We start from the raw sequence: 25,520 nt of genomic DNA on the forward strand, positions 1-25,520 counted from the left end.
CGACCTGGACCTGTTCACACACAGCCCCTTGGTGTTCATCTGCAAGCTACCTTCCCTGGGTAGGACGAAGCCGCTGATGAAGCCAAGCGGCTACAGGACAGCAGGAAGAGACATCTGAGTGCAGCATCTGCCCTCTGACACACAAAGCACGTAGCAGATGACCCATCCTACGACTTCATGCGGCTGTCTCACAAGCTTAAGCTTAGCACTCGTGCCACGTGTAAAGCACAGCCTTCAGCATTAGTCCCTGTCAAATTAAATTCCTGAGTCTTGAGCAGGTCCTTTATTCATGGTATGAACACAAAGAGAAGCTCCCTGACCAAGCTACTCCATCAACCCCCACTGCCGTCCTCATGCTAGGCACAGAGACTTGAGCTCTGGGACTGTGAGTCTGTGCACAGCTCAGGCTGCTGCATGGCTATTCCTGGGGACAGCAGCAAGCCACCCGGGGTCTGTCTCCCTCTTTCCAGGACCACTGAAAACAAAACAAAACAAAACAAAACCAGCAAACCTTTAACAGGCCAGGCCTCACAGGACACTGTTCCAGTTACCAAGATCATGCCTCAGTAACTGGGCCTGGTGATGGAGCATCACATCCCACTTTCCTGCCGCAGCTGGATGTGGTTCACAAGGCCAACTGGCTTTGGGTGTGGGTAGATGTAAACCTTTAAACAAGGCCTGCATAAGTCAAGAGAGCCTGACAACTTTATCTGGTGCAGGCCCTGTAGCTCTGTCTCCCTATAGGAAGCCATTTTTAGAAGAACTCTGGTACCTGAGCTACCCTGAGTTATAACCCGAGTTATAGGTGAGCTATCCTGAGCCCACCTTTGATTTCTCCAGCTTTCAGCCCCAACATAGCAGCTAACAGTAACACCAGGTAAGAATGCGATAGTAAGAGCAGCACTCAGGGGCTTATATCTGTTCTGAGGTAAATGCACTCACACAGATTTTTCTGCCGGGACTAATGAGCAGGGCATCTTCAACTCCCAAGTTGTTCTTTCCTCCAGCTCTGAAATAATTCCCTCCGTGCCATCTTGCTCTTTCTTGCACTGCAGAATTACAGTTCCTTGCAATGGTGACAGGTGCAGTGAGGAAGGCTCCAAAATACTTCAGCTGCAACCTCTGCTAATTAGTCTGTCCAGAGCCTCCTGAAGTTAGACCATTGTCTAATTTTCACAGTGAACACATGCAAAAGCACTATGTTCTTATTCAAGGTTACAAGATTTTCCACATTTACCTGGGCTAGCATGATTATTCCATGTTGGTGAAGGTATTTCTGGCAAAAGGAGGGGCTACTTTATCCACTTTTACTCAAATACGAAACTTTCTATAGGAAACTCCGTTTCAGCACAAATGGCGTCAGCTAACCTGATGACCTCCAGTTCTAAGATTTTTTACATAATCCAGAGGTTAAAGACTGCATTTCTGAGACAGCATTGCAACCTGTCCTCAGCGTATCTGCTGACACTGCGACCAAGGGTATGGAGAGAAGTTTCCACATTTGCACAGACTCGGTTACCAAGTTGAAAGGCTTAGGGTAAAAGGTTGATCAAACTGCTGATGCGAAACTTGGGTGGGGAATATGCTGTTTTCAGCTTGTGTTGTAATACCCACAGGCAAAGCCTGGCAAAAGATAACACACACAAAAAAAACCATAAAAACAGTCCCCAGCATCTGTGTATGCATACATATATACATACATTTGTATGAACAGCGGCCAACTGCTCCTCGTTAGGAAGGCTTGTGCCAAGTGAGTTGAATGTTTACAACCTCTTGCCCCCTCAGCAGCACGAAACATCACTTTTCTGTACTTGTACAAAAAGCTGTAGCTAGGAGACATAAAGGAATGATTTCAGTTAAGGCGATCTCGATCACATTTTGGAACCACCCGCTTGTCATCTGTGTTTGCAGGTGGTTGAAGGCAGTCACTTCCTGCTAGATAAAAGCATTCCACTTCGCAGTCTATTGTTCTGGGACATTTTTAAGCAGCAGCGTAAACAGCCAAGACGAAGATATGAGCAAACGAAAAGCATTTGATTCAAGTGATTCTTAGTTAACCCAGGATTTTTGAAACGCACCCACACACTCATATATAAAGATTAAAAGCCATTCTGTTTTAGTTAATGCAGCAGATGACACAATGACTTTCATTTTTCTCTCACAGGTAGCAGAGAACCAAAACAGGCAATAACTGCATCAGAAGGAGAATGAGGAGAAAGCACAGGTTGGTGGAGTCTAGGGGGGTCAGAACACCCGAATTACCAGGTAATTATCTTCTTAAATGCCAACGTGGCATACGCTGAGTATTACTGAACAGAACACAGGTATCTAAATTTGTATTCCTAACTTGGTGGTAGCTCATTTTCTTTAGGATATGAGAACGCATAAGGGAAGGTCTGTCTGTAAGGGAAGAAAGAAACCTATGCTTGTCTTGCAAGAGTGGTGTAACAGCAGTTCTAGCTCAACTGATGTTTGCCCAGGTTCCTTTCCACTACTGACAAAAACACTACTTTGATCCTCCCAAGCCTCTTTGAAACTACACCAGCAAAATCAAGCAAGGCTTCAGCTCCCTCTGCTAAATCAACATCCCATCTTCCCCAGCCTGAAGGATTCACAAAAACAAGCACCGAACACGTTGCGAGATACTGCTTTTCTGCTTGAGGCGACTCCGTGCCTTATGCCTGCATTAAAGAACCCGCCTGTTTTATAATGCCCACACAGACTGTTGTTTGCATTGCCAAGATTCGTTTTTCTCTACAAGTTTGTGGAATATGCCCAGCCAGAATACCCAACCAAGCAACAACAAAGATGTTTGCAAATGTTTTAAATCCAATTCACTTTGTATTTTCTTGCCTGCTCCTTTCAGATAACCTATGTATTGTACCAGCACTCGTCTAAGTTCCAACCTTCCCACTTTCCTCGTATTCATTAATGATTAATTTAGGAACATTTAAGTCTCACCAACAGAGCTTCAGAAGTTCTGAGCTACTTGGATTACAGTAACGTGTGCAGCAGCACAATTAACCTGGATTACAGTATCTTCTGAAGCATCACCAAGACAGATTAGTGGAAATAGCCACAAATGATGAAAGGGCTTTATTGTGCAAAGATTTCAAAATGCTGGAAATCCTTTTATATTTCCCTTCGCCTCGCTTTTTCTCCCCTCCCCTAGCCAGGAATGAGGAAACAGCCAAGTTATTCTATAGCTGGTTCCCACCACTGCCACGTTCTGATTCCCATCGAGCTGTGCATTCAAGCAAAAACAAGAACAAACGGTAACAGCTCCATTCCCATCCATCCACCAGACAGGAGCTCACAGATGCTTCATTATATACCTCCACTGGCACTGATGAGGCAGACGATTTGTATAGAAAGGAGGGGGAGCCTCAGACAAAACACAAGATTCATTGTAATTGTTCTCATTCATAATTCTATGAGCTAACATTAACCAAAACATCGTGCTACTTTAACCTTTTCCTCACTGTTAAAAACAGAGGCATTGTCAACAACATCTCAAGAGCCTTTCATACATAGGATAAAGGTCACACACACGAGTTTAAAGAAGACGGGAAGAGGAAAAGAAATCATGACCATTTTATGCAACTGGATTTTTATTTTACATATAAATAATAACAAGACTGAAGAATTTTGAGACTTGCTACTTGCAATGCCGCTCCTGCAATGGGACAAGCATGGCAAACTTGAGTCCCACCGCAGAACTGAGGATTTGGGTATCGAGACTGACCCAAACGTAATGTCCTTTCACGGATTCCATCCCAGAAGCCCAAGCAGCACACTCTCAATCTTTCCTGAGAGGGAAGGCAGATTAGTCACATTCAAAATCAAAATGGATTCAGATGGTTTTCCTCTTTTTCTTGGGAAATTGTTGCTTGCATCTGTATTTTTATTCACCTAAAGAAAAAAAAAAAAAAAAAAGGGGGTGGGGGAACAGAGGATAAGGGGGAAAGGGAGGGAGAAAGCAGAATTATGATACAATAGGCCTTTTCTTTCCATTGTTGAAGTGCAACTATAACTTTTTGCTTTGATATTGCAGGTTGATCAAACTCTATTTCAGGAACACTCTCGGTGCAAATTTAATTCTAGTACAGAGATTTCAATATTCATATTATTGACAGTATATCACTAATGATTATCTCTGCTCTAGAGAATTTGATTCCTATAGCTGAGCTGTATAGAAATAGAGAAGAGAAAGAACACTTCATAGCAACAAAACCCCAACTGGAGTCTTTTGTAATAAATCAACTTTCTCAAATGGAATTCTTTTTAATTCCCATCAAGTGCATTTATGTAATCTCACTTACTCTGTATAAATCTAGGGTAATTTAATGGGAACAAATGGAATTAGATAAAAATAAAACTTGAACAGGGTGAAAGTGACATATGCCATGGAAAAACACAAGCTGGTGTCACTTTCAAGAAACTCTTCAGCACAACAGCTGGGTAAAATTAAAACTTGCTTCTCCCATGAAGGGATGTAGCTTGAGCCGTAGTTTACATATAATTATTAACTACAAACATGCACTGAAGGAAGTGCAGTGCTGCCATTTTTTGGAATGGAGAAATATGTTGCTGCTTCCAAGAAAAACCGATTCTGTGAATTGTCAGCCAAGCACAATTCAAGGAACCGCGCTAGGGCAAATCCTTATGAGGAAAGTGCAAGAGTGTTTATTTTAGTAACCAGATTCAACTAGAAGCATTGACAACGGTTTAAAATACAGTGAGACTTTCATGACTGATCTCATGCAGAATAAACAAACACGTCTTTTCACAGATCACAGCAGTGGCCCAACCTTTGGGATCACTCAAATCCAACAAAACATCTGGACTTGCGTGTGGAGTTAAATAACTAGGTTTGATTTCAGGCAGAAGGCACGAATCGCCACCCCCACAGAACAGATGGAAATTGATACGGAATTGAACTTTTCACCATCCGGTTGTTCTAGGTCAAAAATCTAGTGGCTGTGTTTATGTATCTCTTCCAGAAACAACACGGGGCAAAGCAAGTAGATTTCAAAGTCAGCAGCACCCAGATGCTTTTAACATCTGAGTACTCTTAACTCCTTAAAAAGAAAGACAACAGCATCTGAGACAGCAGCCACTAAAAAGCATTCCTCAAAATTTATGTTCATGTAGTAAGAAATGCTGAAAGAAAATAAAAGCTATTTGTGGGTTTCTGTTTGTATTGAACCTCAGTGTTTGTACAGTGTCCCACATAAAGAAAATTTCAAATTTTCCTGGCTTTTTAATTATTTAGTAGCTCTATCCTAACTCACCAGCAGCACAATATTTTAGTGAATTTCAGAGAAGCTTTCCTCCCACTTGGTTTTCCTGAATATCTTTACTCAAAACAAGACTGTTCTTCCTATTTCATGTTTTTTTTTTTTTTTTTAATCTTATGTGGTTATTGTATAAAATACTAGCAAAACACATTTAGAGACTTTTAGTTTTCTGAAAGAAAACTAATTCCTATATCTGAAGGGAAAACTAAGGTACTCAGTAAATCAGCCACTCAAATACCTTTCCCCTTATGAGAACTAGCCATAGCAATTAAAATTCATGAATGGAAACAACATTAGAAACTAGTTTTGCTGTTAAAGCTGGCTGTGTAATGGTAGAATGCTGCTGCTCAGCAGATGTGTGCACTCCATCACATCTGCATAACATTCATGACTGGTGGTGACGCATGGAAGAAAAAATTGGTGCAGTTTCCTAAATTTGGACTCTATTTACACAGTTGTCAGTTAGGGAAAAAATAATTTTACTGGTAAATGGAACTCTGAACAAAACCCAAAGAAGTCTCTACAACGCTAGAATCATTTTCTGATGAAAAATAATTCTTAGCATAACATGAAAGTAATATAGGACTAAAACAAGCAACTACAAAACATGTTCAGAAAAGATATCCTTAACGTTTGCTCTCTGAGAAGATAATAATCTGATGTTTTGTCCTAAATGTTCTCCAGTTACATTACCATTTGTGATAAGCCTCAGACACACAGCTATTTTTGTCCTACAAATTAGAACTACTTTTAGAAGTTAGAAGAGTTTTGTTTTGTTTTCTTATTTTCCTTAACAATCACAGGACTTGCTTGAGTTTAGAAAGCAACCCAGTAGCAAAGTCAGACCAGAACTGGAGCCTCAGCTCTAGTTTCTGTCTCGGAGAACTGGGAAACACTGCCTCCTTTTCCTCCATCACTGGTTCCCAACTGATGAAGCACGTCTCATTAGTGAGATGCATCAACACAAAAGGTCAGGCACACCACGGACTGTTACAAGCTGTAAAATGTACCCTGACTTTGAAAAAAATTCAGAGAAAATGTAAGAGCAGGGAAGAGGTTCCTCTCCCCTCCTTCACACCTGTACAGCTGTGACAAAGACAGCAAAGAGATTTTTGCTACAGGGGCCAGAAATGGGAAGAGAAGAAGAAAAAAAACAAACTAACAACATATTAAAAAGGCCTTGTTAAAAGAATTCATAACCCATAGAGGACACATTTACATTTACTTTCTACGCTCTAAAGAAGAATTTAGATCATTTAACTTAAGCACTGTTAAGAAGAATGCATATTCTGGACAAACTTGAAGTTTAATAAAAATAAAATAGAAATTGTTACCTCTCTTCTCCATTCCATCAATATGAAGAAGATAACTACAAGTCAAACCTGATGTTCAGCTTTTCCAGGTTATTTTGCTGCTGCAGCTATTAGCAGCCTTTAGCCTTTACCTGTTTGATGGCGAGTGATTTGGTGTTCTACTTCAGGGCTCGCTCTTCATTTGAAGCAGCACGGATGTCCTGGGGCTTGTCACCCTCTGCATCACCCTTGAGGTGGCAAAGACAATCGCGATTAATATTTCTGCTACAACAGAAGACCTTTTAAAAAGGTGAAACAAAAACTTTTGCAAAATCAAGTGGTTGATGAGGCTAATTCATTATGATATACCCCAAAAATGATCTCTCAAACTGCTCCTAGGATTTCAGTCTTCCTGTAGTTAGCTTAGCAATTAAAGGATTTGACAGAACAAGTAGTTCAACAGAAATGCTTTAATTGACTCATTTTTGCCTACATTAATAAGAGGGGATGAATTCCCACAGAGTGGTTGCTATTTTGCATTCTTTGAATTTGTGTGGATTTATACAATAGGCCTCTTTTAGCACATATCCTTTGAAAGACTGTCCTTACACTTTCTCTGAAATAAATTATAGAAATCAAAGAATGAAGAGAGGCTTGTTAGAGCATCTGGTCTATCTATTTGCCAAGTATGCTATAACGAACACTCTCTTCATTATGGTTTTAAATAGATATCAATAAAGAAAATACTTAAAGGGCCACACACACAGCTGGGGGACTGAAGCACGTGACATACGGGACAGAGACCTGGGTCTGTTCAGCCTGGAGAAGACCAGACAAAGGGGGAATCTAATTGCTATCCACCCTTAATGAATATTTGCATATCTGGAAGAGCCAGCCTCTTCTCAGAGGTTCACAGCAGAACACAGTTGCAGTATGCAAAATTTTGCTAGATATAAGGAAAAAAAAATACCACTGTGCTGATCACACACAGGAGCAGGTCACCCAGAGAGGCTGGTGAATCTCCACCCTTGGAGACTTAATTGGACAAAACCTGAGCCACCACATCTATCTTCAAAGCTGGCTCTGCTTTGAACATGGGGATGGATGAAATGATTGGAGGTTACACACAACCTCAATTATTCTTATATTTGAAACATGAAAATTAAGTTATGCTTTCTTTTTATTCTAAAAAGCAGATTTTTATCAATATGCCTTAAATAAATGTGATGGAAAATATACCAAAAGAATGCAGAAGAGATTGGAAAACAAACAAACAAAAACACAGGATGGTTTGAATTTACACTCCACTACACATTAAGCACTATGTAAAGGCACTGAGTCTATGAGACTATATATATATGGTCATATGGTGTGTGTATATATATATGGTATGGTAAATATATGCCATATATACATATATACGAGACCAGTATATGCTGTGCTGGAGATACGGACCCAATACACCAAGATTTGATTATGGAGATAATACTTGAAGTTCTTATTCAAAATATGTCTAGCAAGATCTTAAAAAGCTAACCCCTGCTTAAAAAAAATAAATTCTTTTGATCACTATCCTGGGTGTTTCATAGCTAATGAAATCACATCCACAAAGCACACCCATTTCAAAGCAATGACCTACTCCATAATCCTCCCGGTACAGGAACTTACAAATTACGACATTTTACAACTCACAATGAACAGTCTGACTCATGATGCCTCATCTCAGGGATTACTCATTTCTGAACAAATGAACTAAAAATATGCTGTTCACAGAGGGCTCTGTGTTCTTCCACTTGCTTGTCTTGACTTGTGGGAAAAAAAAAAATACCACCACCTAGGTAAGGTATTTATTTCATCCTAACAAAACAAAACAAAACAGACCAAGACAACTAGCAATAAAACCTATGGGAAAATAGGGGTTTTGCTCAGTTCCTTTGTATCTGTGAGACTGGTAGGTCTCATCACAGGGCTTGTCTTTGCTGATCTATCAGCCTGAGTTCTAGGCTCAAATCAGCCCACTGCTAAGCAGCCTATCCTTACACACAAACTCATTAGCTCAATTATCAATTAAGAAGGTCTTTTAACTCCATCTGCTGTATGTGCCCACTACATCAACAAAGAGCGAGCGAGACCGATAAAGCAGTAATATGGGTAGCCAAAAAAAGAAGTCCTTTGAGGTGGCAAAGGTAGCAAACACACCTAATTTTCCTAAGTGTCAAAGTCCTCCAGTCACACCCAAAACAAATCAGGAGCAAAAAACGTGTTTAGATCAACGACCCGAAAGACCGCCTCCTCCATGGCATTCTCATTGTTAGAAGCAGGCACATGCTCAAGACACGGTCCTTCTACTTTCTGCTGGACACACAGCCACCTCGTAACGTGTCTGGGTGGACAGAGTTCGCGCGTCAGAGCTGTACCCCGCAGCAGGGGTGGAAATGTTTTGCATTCTTACACAACTGCGAGCTTCAGCTCAACGGTGACTGGTAACAGATCTCCGTGACACACTCCTAAAGTCTTCAAGGTGCTGGGATTCCACAGGATTAAAAAAAATCATTATTTGATATCCAAGGTAATACTGGAATTAAGGGGACTGTACGCGATGTTCTTTATAAAGCTTTAATACTTAAGTGATTAAAAAAAGTCAGCTTAGCTCACTGTGTCTAACAGACATGAATTGAGACCTAAACTTTAAACAAAACTTAAAAAAAAAAAAATTATTTCTATCCAAATTTTACTTACGTATGAAGAAAAAAGTCCAAAAGGAACTTAGTCTAATTAAGAAACCAACCAAACAAAAATGCTGGCTTTCTCCTCACATTACATCCTACTTCAATGCAAAAGTCAGTTTCTGTTGCTCCCTCTGCAAGAAAGCAAGCAGATGGCTGGGCCCCTTTACAGTGGCACCTAACCACGGGAATTATAACTAAAGAGGCACACATGTCTCTTATGTTTATGGAAAACTCCTAAAAGGTAGAGTCTGGCCACCAGAACAGAACAACAGTTACAAGAGTAGAAACAAAGCACAAAGATTAATAATTTACCCTTTCTTCTGTCTCTTGTTTGCAATGTATTGCTTAGAATAAAGATAACAGCACTGTTTAACCTTATTCATCATCTCCTAGTCAATCAACAACAACATGTTCTCAGTTTTGTGATTTTTGCTGAGCTTGAAATTTACTCTTAGAAATATGGAGCACTTTAAAATGTTACCATGTTTCAAGTTGCTCTAAAAAGCACAACTTTATGTAGGGTGGATTCTTCCTTTCCCACCTCTTATACACTTAAATTTATCATCCGCTCATGTTTTATTTTACAAGATACTCAAAACACAGTTTAGGTTTGCTGCGATCACAGTTTATGATGTTCACAGTAAAGCCATCCAGTCAAGACACCGACACCACAACTTCCACTTTCATCATTTCCTTAAGGCAAGTACAGGAACCAAGCCCACCGAAGCTGAGCAGTCTTTGCACTTGGAAGCACTCTGTCACCAGCTGACACTTAATAAAACACCCAAGCAGCTGTGCTTAACTAAGCGTGCGTACATACACACGTACTTAAGTACTTACGTTATGTATACGCAGGGAGTATTGGTAAATCACAGATGGTTTCTACCAACAGATCAGGAATGAAAACCAAACAATAAGCTGTAAGAGCTTCTTTCAATTTCTGAAGTTGTTTAAACAACCAAGTGGCAGGCAACAAGGGAAGAAATACAGTAAGCAGCAGTCTTCTGCGAGATCTTACTACTCATTGGAAGGAAGTGGGGAAGAGCACACAAAGAAGTGAACAGGGACTGAAAAAGGGGATGTTTGTAGAGTTCTAGCACTGTTCTGCCAATGTGTGCCTGTTCAGTGTCATGGCAAGAGGAAGAATCCAAAATAGCTGAAAATACAGCAAAACACTTTGATTAGTGTAAAGAAGAGACAAAGTGAGAACTGACTGACTGAAGAGAATGCTATTTCTGTGTGTTTCACTACGTTTTAGCTCACTGGCTGGAGCAAAACCTGGGTCTAAGCGAGCTGGTATCAGAACACAAGCCTTTGTCACTTGAAGACGAAACCACTGAGCGAACAACCCTACAGTACAGCATGAACGACAGAAGCGTAGAGACCAGAGGCAGAAGAGGAAGGGCAGAAAGGCTGCATTTCTCGACAATAATCATCAAATGAGCTGACTGACAAACAAACAACTTACAAGTCATCTGTATTAAACCATGGCTCTGAAATACTGATGCCAAAGCAGTTTTCTGTAAACAAACGATAATCTGTTGTACATAAAACTACAGTCCTTACAGTTATGTTGCTGCACAAAAGTCTTCCAGCTGCTATGGTCAGTCCAGCCCTCTGACCTAAGAACAGGTATTAAAGCTGACAAACGCAGCAAGAATTAAACAGAGAGCCTGGGGGGGCGGAGGGGAAGAAGCTGCAATTCTCTGGCTTAACAGTTTCAGCTAGCACTAAAAGGCAAAGGTAGAAGAAAAAAAGCGCAGAGAAAGATCTTGCATAACATCATGGGCCAGAGGAAACAGTTATTCACAAAGAAGTCACTGCAGGGTATGAGCCTTCATAATTGTGAAACCCCTGTAATGAAAGTTTGATGCTGCCTGAGACTACTCAGAAGTGTTTCGAACACTAGACATCATTCTTAAAAACTGTTCAAAGGCATAGATATGATTCTTTATAAATTTTGCAAACTAGCATAAATAAGGTTTGAAGGACGTATCTTCTACTCCACTATCGCTTTTTCCTGAAGACTCACAACCTGGCAATATTAATTTTAACAGTAATTCCACTGATTTTTGTGGAATTATTTCTTGGGTGCAAATATGACTCAGGTAAGCAAAAAATTTTCAGAAGACAAAGCCCATAAAATACACCTGGCCTATCAACAAGCCGGCTACATTTCTTATACCATCTTCTATTTTGGGAGGAAGAAGTAGTAAAGTTGTCCACTTCATATCAAGGTAATGTATACAGAAGCTAAATAACTATTCCTGCCATCCCTTATTAGGAAAACGTCTCATCCTTCTGTAAATAAAAAATGTGGACACAGATTGTCACTTATGACACCTGCATAGTTTTACCAGAGAGCTTTCATCCTGACAACTACTTCCCACAACGAGCTGGCTTCAGGATACCAGAAGTCTATACTGTAAATAGTGTATTCACAACTTTACAGACTGACTTGCTGGATGGAGGGACTCCAGCCAGTGTTTCAAAATGTTGCAGCAGAAGATCCAGGAATTCATCTTTCTTGGCAGAACTTAGATTGGAGTTGATGATGACCTCAGTTTGGCATAGCTTTTTACCTCATAAAACCTTCAGAAAATTAACACACTGCATCTATTTTAATGACCCACTGCTGCACAAACATGAAGTTATTTGCAGCTGTGGTACCTATGACTATCAAACAAATTATGAGCAGCGTAACAAATTATCACGAGCCAAGAAGAGCCACCCATATATTGTTTGACTATTTGCAGGGATCCTTTGTGTAGTAACAGGCAAATGCTAGAGCAAATGACACAAAACCAAAAAATAACATCTTTTGCCCTGGCATGGTTTCATGAAATGGGTTACAACAGCCGTATCGACAACTCAAGAGGAACATTTGTATTTGCCTTTACTAGGAAAGAAATCTAGGTGCCTACTATGGCAATGAGGAACAAATATACAAAACCAATATGATTCTTTCACCAGGCTGCCAAATTAGGGCAGAACTTGTCCCAGATTAGGGTAGAAAATTAGGGTAGAACTTGTCCCAGAAAACTTTGCCAACTTTAGTACATGAGAGTTAGAAGTATTTATTTTTCTTCCTTGGCATTTCTATACCAGTAAAAGCTCCAATAAAAACACAGTAACCAAAATCCTTTTGCTGGAATAGTTGATGCTGATTAGCTGAATCTTATCAGCTGTATGAACCAAAAGTACTTTTTTTTTTGTACTAGTATAACACAGCATTACAGATAGACTGAAAATGTGTTTCTTGGGTAGACTTCCTCTCTGCACTGCAGTGGCATGCTGATGCTTGTACATACAAAAAAAGTAGAGGCTTTCATTATTAAGTGTGACTGACCACATCCTGATAGAACAGTACTGCACGGTCTTTAATAAAACAAACAAAAAAGCAAAATCTCCCTCTCCCTTCCCCTGCAAAACCAAAACACCTTCTCAACCACATATTTCGTACTGTTTCACAAACTCAGACCAAAGGAAGTTTCACAGCAGACTTCTCCCATCAGAAACACTTTTCACTCCACCAACTTCTGAACTGCTGTTTGGCTTCTCTAGAAGGCATAGAGACAACAGCCTCTCTTTAACAACTTCAGAGAACTAAAAAAAAAAAAAAAATAATAAAAAAGAGGCTGCATACTTCAGTGGTAAGCAATCACTGAACTTCTGAAATGCAGGAAATTCCATCCAATTCATCTTGCTTCTTCATTTCAGTCACATTTTTCTTTTTTCTCTTGCCTAATTCACCAAGTTAACTGGCAACAGTTAACAGTAACATCTGATCAGTTAGATGAACTTTAAGAGGAAATTGTTCAATGGGATTTCATTTTTTTGTCCAAATAACATTTTGGCATCTAAAGGGTGTGATTTAAAGACTCTGCAAGGAGGAAGAGAAAGAGCTGTGTTTACTTAGTGGTCTCTCCAATTTCACATGCCCTTTGTTTTTCTGCTGAGGTAGCAAGTGCTTGAATAAACCTTATAATAAGATAAAAGCTTCAAAAGTTTTCGCCTTCCAATAACAACCATGTGTTTCCTTTTGAAAGCCTAGGACACAATAAAATAAAAAGCTCAGCTAAACCTTACTGATGCTGTCAGTTTGTCTTTCTGAAATATTTTAATGTTGCTTATTTTTTTGATGCATTTTTTGACAGCCTAGGTTTTACGAAAGGTACAATATGATTGACTAAGCTTTGTTTATTCAAAGAGTTACACAAGTACATTTACTCAAGTGTCCAGGGGCCAATACAGGGTGAGTATCCACTGATGAAGGTCTCCACCAGTGTTCAACTGGTGACCATTCTCAAAAGGATCAGCATCTGATAGGATATGTGAGCATTTCTCCAACCCTTTTGTTTGGAACTATTCCCACACCCAGACCCACCCAGAGAACTCAGTTCCATACCTGCAACCTCAAGTGCAATTGCCTCTCCAAAGCATCTCCCCCTCAGTGGCTACCCTTTATTTCTTAGACCTCTGGGCTGCAAATACCTTGTTCTGGTCAGACAGGACTTCTGGTTTCCAACAACCCAGAACAGCACCATTAAAGCCACACACCACTGACAACCTAGGATGAGCTGTTACCAGTTCTGAGCTAGGGCTCAATCACAAGGTCCACAGTGAAACACCAAGGCTTTCTGCTGGTTCAGAGTTGTTTTCAAAACACCTTTTAGTTCTGCTTTGCTGCCTTAAACAACTAAAGTAAGAGATGGGAAGCAGCCTGCTGCTAGGGCAGCAATTTTTATCAACAGAAGCAGCTTAGAACAAGCTTTTTGCTTAGAAATCAGGAATTAAAGATACAACAAGTCTAGCAGTGGATTTAAAACCACTGAAACTTTACGTTACACTTCTGAATTTTTATTTCTTCAGTTAAAAAATTCCCTGAAAACCTTACTGGCTCTCCCTCAAATATATTTTATCAACTCACATAATTCTTCAGCCTTTTATACTCCAATTCACTGAGCCATCTACATATATTTCTTAGAAGTCAGTTTGTTTATCTGTATCAGAGAGGTACAACTATTGAGACAGCTTGTTCCTGTGGGATAATGGAAATGTCTAGCAGATAAAAAAACAAAACATCATTAAGATAATTAACTGCAGAAGCTTCAGGCAAGTTATAAATTATGACCTAGACATTATATAGTATAATGTTGATTAAAGCAAGTTCATTTTTAATGCACATTAAAACATGTCTTCACAAGTCAATGCTAACCTTCAGCAAGTATCCTTAACCGATCATAGTGCACTAATATTGAAACTTGCTAGTATTTTGTAGAAAGTGAAATTCATAATTCATTAAAAGCAGCAAAATAGAATCTTTTTTCCTTACAGTTTTATGAATAGTTGCTCTAGCATAATTATGACACTGCATTCTGCTCCGCTAGACATTACTATCGAGTCACAACACGTAGCATTTTATAGAAGTAAACAACTATAGATAAACAACCCTAAAATCCTTCGATTCATTGCTGTTGTATATGATATTTGACCACCTCTACAGGCAAAGTATCAATTTAGCATTCAAAAAGGCAAGAAAGTAATGTCAGACTGAAAAAAAAAAAAAAAAAAGCAACTTGTATGATAATGTTCATCTTTACTGTCTATTCTAACTAATAAATTGACTATGTGAATGTTAACCTGACTGTTAGAACAATGTTTAACAAATGGGTATCTGGAAAGCAGAAACTTTCAGCAATGACTGCACTCAGTACTGCACTGGGACACAGATTCAAAGCTGATTCAAAAGAAACTTGTTGCTTATTGGTATTCTTCCATATTTTCTCCTAATCCAGAAATCAAGTTCCTCCGACTTCTTACCTTATCATCTTTTTTCCCAGATTTCTTCTTCTTAGCATTATCCTTCCAAAGAGATTCTACAGCAATATATCCCTGAAGACTCCAGTCATACACCTGTGTACCAGCAACCTTTGAAACAAAATAATTACAAAGCATGAATTTAATAATCTGAGGAAGATTGTTCATGTGGAAGAAATCTCAGAATCCAAGATCCGTAACATCTTACCACTTAAGCTCAACGTGACACATAAGGAATAAGAAAAGCCAATCTACTAAAAAAACTGCTTGAAGACTACATGAAATATATCTGTATAAAAGATTGGGATAATGCTGCATGGAAACAATTCTGGATTTTACAGTCTTAGCATTCTATGTTCAATAGATTTAACATATGCAAATTGTTTCTTAATTTGACCAAACCTGCTTTAAAGACAAAATATCCCTACTTAGTTTGTCAGTAGTTTGCAGTTTTACAGTTTTCACTGTTGTGACAGAACAACAGAAGTACTCCTTTGTTCCTTTTTATTTGCAATTTAGAAGAAAGACCTGATTTGCGGATAGATGGCTATAATAAATAAGCAGCTGTCAAACTTCAAAACTGAAGACATAAGAAAGACAACGTTTGCTATCTTACACCAACAGATAATTTTATAACGGGAAAAGTCCCTAAGTCTAATACAAGAGTATCTCCTGCCCCTTTGCATCATATGCAACCATAATATTCATAGCATTCGTCGATCCATAGCATCTTAACACTTAAGAGCATTAGGGTTTTAGAGCTCCAGACTCAAGTCAGTCTGAAGGCTTAACTTTCAAATTAATATGTTTTCTTACCAAAAAAAATGGAAATAAAAATGGACAATTTTCTCAACTAGACAGACATTAAACTAAAAAAAAAATAAAAAAATGGTATCAAGAAATGAGAAGGTATCACCCTATCTCCAAGAGAGGACAAAGCCAGAAAACTACAAGAACAGGGCAAGTGTAAGTGATTCTTCTCCTTACGTTTCTTCCAGTCTCCAACAATTTGCTGCTCATAGATTTCCTTAGCCAGAGGCGATTTCTATATGTATAACCATGCCCAGTGAATTTCTCTCCTATGAACTCATCTTGTCTCCTAATAAGCACCGCATAACTTTTTTAGATCCGAAACAACTTTTTTGGATCCAAAACATTATGTGCTGAGGAATTCTACCACTTGGCACACATAATGCGAAGAACCACTTCCCTTTGTCTGAACAAAAATTAACTACACCAGTTGTGCACCACCACCATAACAGATGTACTTCTGGGCAAGTCACGTTACCACCTTTGTGTACTGCAGCTCACACAACACGTTTTCAAACCACGCTGAGACCTCTAGCTTTGTATCATGACTTTCAGTGCTGCGTTAGATTTTAGGTAGAGCGCAAATACAAACCTGCCCATTTACAAACTGCATACAAGGACACCTAGTTTGCAGTAGATTAAAGATCGTGGAGTGATTTTCAGATAGCAGTTAAAACTCTACTGAGATCAGTAAGGATTTTAGATATATATTAGATGAGCTTATGTCCACAAATGCACAAGATTGTTGCATTCAAAGCCCAAAGGCTTTAGGCAGCATCAGTGTGACCTTCTACTATTACACTAAAATCACACATTCACATTGCAAGGCAACTGACATCAACATCTCAGCAACAAATCCCTTGTTCCTTAATCTGTGTCATGTCATAGAGAAACTCAGATGATCTCAACAGTCAGCCATATCTGCACACACTTTACTAAAGATGCTATTTAATAATGAACGTATTTAGAATTAAAACAATACAAACCAGAAACCCAAACCCAAATCAGCAACTACTTTTCTGAGTCACAACTAAATCCAAACTGTAGGATGTTTTCAATACCAAGAGCAACCATAGTTGTAACCGCCTTTGACAATTATAATTGTCTTTTGATTTTAAATGAGTTTGTGTGATGCACTGAGTTTTTCCTATATTTGAAGGTGATAAAGGTCATCAGACAAAAGGCACACCAACTGCATTGGAAATGAATGTGTTAAACCTCCAAAATCAGGCATTACAGTTATAAATATTTATTTTCTTGTACAGTATTCAGGAGTGTTCACTCTCCAGTACTTCAGCTAACAAGTTCTGAAAACCTATGGCTCAGCTGGAAGGATAGTGCTAGCAAAAGAGAAACGCTAACAAGTAGTACAAGCAGTGCAAAGCTACCAGGACTGGAAAGATACTACATACAAACAAAAATGAACAAATGAAGGCTGGTGGTTTTTTTTGTTTGTTTTTGATTTTTGTTTTGGTCTGCAATGTCATTGAGGGCACGGCTATCAACATAAAATGAGAAACAACAGGTATCCATAAGCCATCTTGTGTTCCTGCTTAAAAACACGCTCAATCTTAACAGTACAATATAAATATATTCTAATTATAGAAGTCATATGATCAAGTCAAGTATGAATTATCCTAAATGAGAAACTGGCCCTTCACATTGCTGGAGCAAAGTGGCTGCATCGTAAGTTATGGCAACCCTCAAAGTTTGTTTTGCTCTTGTCAACCACTGCTCCAACACCATCCACACCCCCCCCAAGAGGCTGGACCCGTGCACAGGTTCACAGTTCACATGGGGTTGAGAAATACAGTTCTAGGGAGACTGTACGCTGCAAGTTACAGGGTCAGCAGGAACATATCCAAGATGTTTTTGATAACCACCTGATGCATACTCTCACAAACATGACACTGGAGGTTGTGTATTTTATCTCATACCTTTTGCATTTCATATACCTCTCTTCCCCATGGAGCAGTTTAAGAGGAAACAGTCAGGTACTGCAGTTGCCACTACAGTTCTTGTGAGTGACAGTACCAACCAGGAAAAGTAAAAGGCACAGGAACAATACAAACTGTTCATTTAACTGTTCAAAGTGTTCATTTGAACACTAATACAAAGAGTTCCTTTCAAAGAGGGACATGCTTTTCCATATAGTCACCTGGAATTCTGAGTTTCTGGGAGATAATTTCTAGCTTGCTTGTGTTAAATTAGCACATGCTAACATACCACCTCTGTTCAGTGCAACACTGTAAGAAAGTCTGTATGCTAAAATGTGAACAAACAAGTTCAAAAGTCAGATTCAGCAGTTCTCAGCACAGACTCTGCAATATTTTGAAAACGACCTTAGGCCACAAATACCCATATTAGATACTGCTGTGGTGGCATCAGCAGTTCCTAAGACCAAATATACATACAAACAAGCTTCCATCTCCTATTCCACTCAAGATAGTAAGTATATAATATCAAATATTTGGTATGCTGTACATCAAGATTATCAAGCTGAATTATAGCCAGCAATTCTTCACCAAAATTGTATGCTAAGAAACTAAATTGAGCATCTGCAGTCTTTTCCACATTTATATTGCTAACAAAGTTGTCAATAGCACAATTTTACATGCCTTTCATCCTGCAGCGAACATGGGCTACACGACCCCAACTCTTTCTTTTCAATTCTTAGTTCCTGTAATTGTGCCATGCTCTCAGTTGTGTCACAACAGCTGTTTATGCCTTACAGACTAAACTGGACAAGGGAAGAGTTGTACTTTCAAAAGAAATACAAATATAATTTATTTTGTTGTCAAAGAAACAAACTTCTGTATTAGGGGGGTTTTATTTTTCAAGATGCAAGCATAAAACACATGCTGCTTTATGGAACTTCTAATACCAAGGAAAAAAATAATAATTCTTAATGATATAGAGACTGATTTAAGTAACTTCATAATGGGAAAGTTTTCCAGATGGAAGATAAACCACAGTTAATACAAAACATTTTGAAATTTATTATGATTAGCTGGAACGCGGTGCAGTTCCAAAACACTAGTTAAAGTTCCACCACAACAAAATAAACATTAGTATTAAATTCAGTTCCCTTACCACAGAAACAGTCTGACCATTTGTTCAAAGTTATACAAATGAAAGTAATGCTAGCAGTGATGAAATAAATCCCTTGCAAATTTGCGATTTGCTAGAATGATTACGAAAGGATGGAAAAAAATCAAAAATAAAAATAAAAAACACCTAGTCCGTGCATTTCTTCCATCTCCAGTTAGAGAAACAATGTCTGAAAACTACATTTGGCCAACACTGAGCTCTATTGCTATGACTTCAGTTAACAACTTCGACATTTTAGCCAAAGAAAAAAAGATTTCTTCCAGACAGATGTATCACATGTTGTACCTCAACTGCAAGTGTACTGTGTTTTTTTATTTCCAATGGTAAATGATTAATAAAGGTGGGAAGGAAAAAAGTACGGCCAAATCCAAAAGTTTACCAAATGGAGGGAACAATTCCATTGCAAATGAAAATCAGTGAAGTAATCAAATATAGAAGAAAAAATATAAAAAGCAAAATAAAAAAAAACTTAAAATGTGTGTTCCAGAATACTTCCTATGGTGTTCTATTAACTCGGCACATAAACTTTGTCCTGCAGACATCTTTCTTACGCTTACAGGTCTTTTTTTCAAATGCTACTAAACATTTCAAAATAATTACTAGAGAAGAAAGTATTTCTGATTCCAGATTAAGGCATAAAAATAGTAGATAGTAAGATGTGGTATGCTTAAATGTTGCTTGTTTAAGGAAAGAAAAGCATGTGTGAGGTTAGAGGAACCAAAACAATATCTAAGGTATCACTCTTTCCACAGAAGTTTCCAAACTCTTGCATCTGTTGCCCTGCCCAAGTCAACAAAGCTAAACCCACTCCAATCAAGTTCCAGGCTCAGGGTCTCTCACTGGATTTTTTGTTATGGTTGAACTAAGAACCGTGAATTGATCAAAGTGCAATCATACACTTCAAAGTTATGGTAAAATAAACAAGGCATTGTGAAGCTGTTAGTAGCAAATCCATAGTTAAGACTGAATTAAGCTTCTTTAAAAACAATAACATCAGTTTGATCACCGTTTAATCATTTCCCACTTCACTGTTCAGAAGACAAATAGAATTTCAAATTTCCCAACAGAAATGTCTACACTTCTTAAATTTTAATGTTTTCTTTTTCCCCTGCCAGTTGTATAATTTTCACTCCCCGAGGATAAGCCAATCTCTATTTAGAGCATCTGAATTCTGGAAGCATCAGTAACAAATTCCTTCCAAGATGAGGGTATCGCTGTGCTGTAAAAGTTCAAACACAGCATTTTTAATTCTCCCTAGGCCTTTCAAACCTTTCAGGTTTCAAAGAACACCATATGTTCTTGAGAACATTGTGTTTTCTTCCTGACATCTCCGCATCAAACACAAGCCATCTGTAAGCCAATTAATCAAAGCACCAAATAAAAAGTATTTTTGATACACTAAGGTATGTGCACTTCGAGTGGTTAAAGGCCAGATTTGAAAAAGAATTTGGTGTGGAACTGAAGAATCTCAGTCAGCACAGTTAAGAGTGCAGGGACAGCAAGTCACATGAAATGACATCAGAGCCTTTAAGTAATTGTCTGGTCACTTCAGTTCTTTCTTTCACAGAAAGGTGCTGTAACTGGAAGATAGCACAACATGTACATGCATGAAACAATGAATACAACAACAGGAAAGGCATCCAATAAGCAGCACAATTCTCACCCCATTCCAGAACGGGCATACAATCTTTCTTAAAACTACCCAATAAACCCCAGAAAAACTAATTAATGATGCTTATGTCAAAATGTTGTTCCTACGATTTCTCTGTAGAATCTCCTTTTAATTTTTTTTCTTTAAGCCCTTTTATTCCCGTTGCTCTCAAGACATTTCAGGCATCCTCAGTATTGTAACTGAACATGCAAATTGTACATGCTAAGCATTATTTAATGTTTTATTACTTGAGGTTCAAGATTCAGAAGGAAGATTATGTACCTCACACTGAAGATTCTGCGCAGATTTTTAAAAACAAACTTACTAAAAGAAATGGAATACCCAACTTTCTCTCAGTCTAGACTACATGTTTTTTCATGAAAAATCTTATCTTGTTAAGTGTCAAGCACGCAGACAGGACTTTTAAGAAAATGGATTACCAGTTAATTTGAAGCAACAAACAAAATAAAAGACACTTTTCCAAAAAAAAAGGTATAGTCACTGACCTTTGCAACAGCAACTGCTTGCTGAGGATAATACATGGAAGCACCAATACCCATGAAGCCTGCAGGATACACCAACTTCTTTATTTTTGAGCCTGTTTCACAACAAAAAATATGTTGTTAGAATATATGTTAACTGAGACAACTGAGTGGCCCTACTCAACTTTTACTTATAAGCAGTGAGATTTTATTTTTTTTAATATAGAGCTTAGCATATTTTTTTTAGATACAGCTTAGCTGGTTTCATAATAAACATTATTATGCTGATCAGTGACCTTTTTACAAAATCATTAACATCTTTCCAAAGTGACAATTTACCGTACAACTATATTTTCTATAGTTATACATAATTTATTTTGGCACTAAATAATGAAGTCATTTAGTCACAGTTCAGAAATATTGAAGAGAATTATACCAACTGATACTCTTTTCTAAACCAAAATGAAAAACTGAGGCAAAGAAAGCTTAGGTCAGCATTCTTTCAATACATTAAGCAGAACAAGAAAAGTTCTACTACAAAGTTTGTAAATTACTTTGACTCACAAGTATTGGTACTTCCACAACTGCTACTTAACAGCTAATTATGCTGTATTCCCACTACTCAATCCCCAGGTAAAATTTGAATATTTCAATCAGTTTGAACTCGCTATTCAATTATATACAAGTCTAAAATGATCTAACTGCCTAAAAAGTTCATCCTTTACTACACTTGGCCACAGGTTACATATCCTGGCTGTCCAGTGAAACTGTATCACGGAATTGGCTACAGGGCACCCTGCAGTTTATCAAGGCAAAAAAGGGATATAGATGAGAGCCGGTATAGGAGCAAAGCAAGCAGTAAAGCAGAAAAAAGGGAAATGGGGTCACAGAGCAGACATACAGGGGTCAGGATGAAGTGTTTCTCTTCCTCAAAGAACAGCCTGTTCTATATGCAAAGCCATATATGCTAATAGGGAGAGAATGGACTTTGAAGCAAAAATGTATATCCAAAGTGTTCCTGCAACATATGCTCATAATGAGATGAGGAACTGAATGGTAAAGAACTGAGAGTTTCAGAAAGTGATGTTTCTGTCTCATGAAAAGGAAACTTGGTACCAGTTAGCTATAAGAAAGCACAGAAAAGGCAAGTTTGTCTCTTTACAGCCAGAAAAATTATGCTTTTGTTGTAATACCTGAGAATAAGAAAATCTTCCTTATTGATAGTGCTTCAGAATGTGCCTACAGTATTACTTTAGGAATAAAAGTAATAGTTGAAGATCTTAGTGTTTTCCATCAGCCTGCTACCTGCTGGAGACATCCATTAGAACGAAGCTCAGGAATACTCCCGTATCTGTCCAGTGCTACTCACCAAAATTAGAACTAACTACATTCAACAGCATTTTAAACCAAGCACAATGACTCTACTCCAAATACAGTACTTCCTCCCTAGCTAGCAGCAATACCTTCAAGCGTTGTGGTTAGACCTGGAAGATTTGATCTGTATCTTCCGAGAGGACAACCTTTAAAGTGAGAGCAAGAAAGGAAAAGGGGAGGAAGATGAAGGGGAGGAAGGGTAGAAAAAAAAGAAAGAACAAGGAAAAAAATTTGGTTCTAACTTTCTGTAGCACCAAAAATAAGAGGCGTTTTCTCTTACAGCCTGAATAACTTCTTGAAATAACGGTATTTTGAACTATAACCAGACAAAAATTTACAGAGCAGGGCTTCAGTCCTAAAAGGTTCACGGCTCAGATATTTAAATAATAAAATAAATAAATAATAAAGGATTTTTTGTTAAATTTACGACTCTCTAATCATTCAGATTCATCCCTAAAATGGCTATTTTTCCCTATAACTTTGCTGCAGTCGTAAAAGCTGGAAACTGATTTCAGTCATAACCACTTAACTTGAGAAATAGGACTTTGAAGAGAAAGAATATCAAATGTTAGAAGTTAAGAGACGTTTAGAGACCTTGATCTTCATACAAAATCATATGCTAGGAAAAACATGCTTTGAATATTTTCAGGATTGCATATAGGAACGCATATATTCACAGAATGTTTTCCATTTCTGAATACCAAGCACACACTTTCTTCAACACATATGGAGACCACTAAGATGTATTTTTAACCCAAGCAAGTCCTCTCTAGTATTTAAGTTCTGCAACTTCACAGTTCCTTTATTACAAGCATTCTTCTTGTTACTTTGTTTCACTGTATTAAGAATATTTCACTACAAATACAAAATATTCTTCATAATTAACACTTCTTAAAATAGTTTTTATTTCTGTGAAAGCATAAACGTATTACTTTCTTCAGCCAGTGTTATGAAATTATCTGTATCACATTTCTATGTCACAAAAAGTGTATATATCTATAGTACACCCACGATTCACAAGTATTTTCCTAGATATCACCATATGCAGGAGCCCTGTGCCTGGACACACAATACTTTGAAGGAACTTGAATGTACAACTAATTGTACATGCATCATCATTCAGGAACCTCCGTGTTTCACCATAATTTATTCCTCTGTAGTGTTCTACAGTAATATGTGATCAATAACTTCATAAATTAAAAAGATTTTTAGGCTAAAAAAATCCTTTCCCACTTTTGTTATAATAATCTAGAATTGAGAAAGATCAAAGACTAGATTCCAGTAACAAATACAGTATTCATAAACAATAATTACTGGTTATTATACATCTTTTACATTATACCTTCTGTATAATTGGAGGAACACTGTAGAAACATGCTTGTACAGCTAAGTCAGATCTCATGTGTCACATTTAAGAATTAGTAACAATGACAACAACCAAAAAAAAAAAATGAAGTGATTTATCCTAAATTAAACCATAAGCAGTTCAAAAGGTTCCCACTTACCTCTAGCAAGAAATAATCCAAGAATTCCAGCAAAACCTATCACACCAAGCCTTGGATAAAATCCATCAGGGGGATTTTGCAGAAATTCAAAGCCCTCTGAAAAGAAGTCAGAACACAGTGCATTAATGTAATGTGAAAGTGTTTTTATGGTAAGAAATCATCAATACATGCTGGCAACTGTTACTAAACATAAAAGAGTTATCAAAACACGTTTAACTATCATGCACATTTTAGATCTGCTGGCATAAAATTCAAAGCCTCTGAGATCTTCTCTAGTGACACATGAATGAAACTGAACATTGTATTGTATTTAACAATTTTCACAGAAGATTTTGCCTTTGCTCCTGGGCCATCTGTTTTGCTTTGCTCTTTTGCATCTTGATTTTATCTTTTTCAAATTAGTGATAAAAACCCTTGCAAAGTGGATTCTTGCATTTACGTGTTAACAAGAATTAGTTTCAGTGAAACACTGTACAAAAAACAAACCACAGAACAAAGGAAAGACACAGCAAAAACAAAGCTCACTTCAAGATGTGAATCTGATGGGGGAATGGTAAACTGTGGAAAACCTTCCATTAGGGGAGTTCAAAAGACTAAGAGTATTAAATTCAGGGATATAGAGGCGCAGTATCTGAAATAAGGTCTAAATAGCATCCAGTCCCGATGAGCTTAACTACGAAAGGATGCTCCCAAAACAGAAATCAACAAAAATTACTTTGAATTAATTCAAAATTCTTAGGAGATCCAAAGAAGTAAACCAACACGAAGTACGATTTAGTTACTGGGCTGAGTCACACAAATACCAGTAAATTATGCTTGGTTTTGGCTGGGAATAATTTGTCAGAACCTTTTTCCTTCTTTTTCTTGTCTGTCATTTTAAATGGCATTGGCTGCGATAGATGCAGGCCTCACATTTTAATTGTTTAGAATAGCAATGATCTAGAAAGGAAACTTACTTTGATATATAGTGCGCAGAAAAATAGTCTCAAATGGAACAAGGAAACTTACAGAATGATGCATAATGAAATTCCCTTTTAATAGAAGATAGTACAGTCCTGCATTTTAAATAGCTAGTTAAGAAAACTAAACTGATTTACCTCTACCACGCTCAACAGCTTTTTCTAATTGGGGCTTAGCTTTGGCATAAAGATCCTAAAAAAAAAAAGAAAAGAAAACAAGGGTAAATGGATACCAATTAAGTAAATTAACTGCAGATTTTCACTGACCTGACCAAAAAAAAAGAGGAATAAAAAAAAATTTGGGGTCCCTAAGATAGCCTCCAGGTTAAGCTAACCGTAATGCATTTGTAGGCTTGGGCCTGTAAAACCTGGCTGCAGTTATTTCTGTCAAAAGAAGAAATAAAACTGAGTTGTTTTATACTAATACACAAAAACAATGAAGGAACTGAGGAAAAACAGAACAACTTCGCAGTTCCAATTTTACCCA

The 25,520-nt window shown here is 37.9% G+C and overlaps 1 protein-coding gene and 1 long non-coding RNA gene across 2 annotated transcripts in view; one reads left to right on the top strand and one right to left on the bottom strand.

The window, feature by feature from the left end:
- Nucleotides 1-3,593: 3,593 nt before the first annotated feature.
- Nucleotides 3,594-25,520, bottom strand: part of APOO (apolipoprotein O) — a 30,924-nt gene continuing 8,997 nt past the window's right edge. The window contains exons 4-9 of the mRNA XM_084492624.1: nucleotides 25,172-25,226; nucleotides 24,075-24,170; nucleotides 21,220-21,311; nucleotides 15,145-15,252; nucleotides 6,745-6,840; nucleotides 3,594-3,912 (exon numbers count right to left, since the gene is read on the bottom strand). Coding sequence (XP_084348750.1) covers nucleotides 6,772-6,840; nucleotides 15,145-15,252; nucleotides 21,220-21,311; nucleotides 24,075-24,170; nucleotides 25,172-25,226 — 420 coding nt within the window. The 3' untranslated portion in view covers nucleotides 3,594-3,912; nucleotides 6,745-6,771. The remainder of the gene's footprint in view (nucleotides 3,913-6,744; nucleotides 6,841-15,144; nucleotides 15,253-21,219; nucleotides 21,312-24,074; nucleotides 24,171-25,171; nucleotides 25,227-25,520) is intronic.
- LOC311421094 lies at nucleotides 9,022-11,057 on the top strand. Its single transcript, XR_014684692.1, has 2 exons — nucleotides 9,022-9,161; nucleotides 10,580-11,057. It is a non-coding gene; the product is annotated as an uncharacterized lncRNA (long non-coding RNA).

The sequence above is a fragment of the Aythya ferina genome (genome assembly GCF_964211825.1).
Source record: "Aythya ferina genome assembly, chromosome: 1".
NCBI lineage: Eukaryota > Metazoa > Chordata > Aves > Anseriformes > Anatidae > Aythya > Aythya ferina.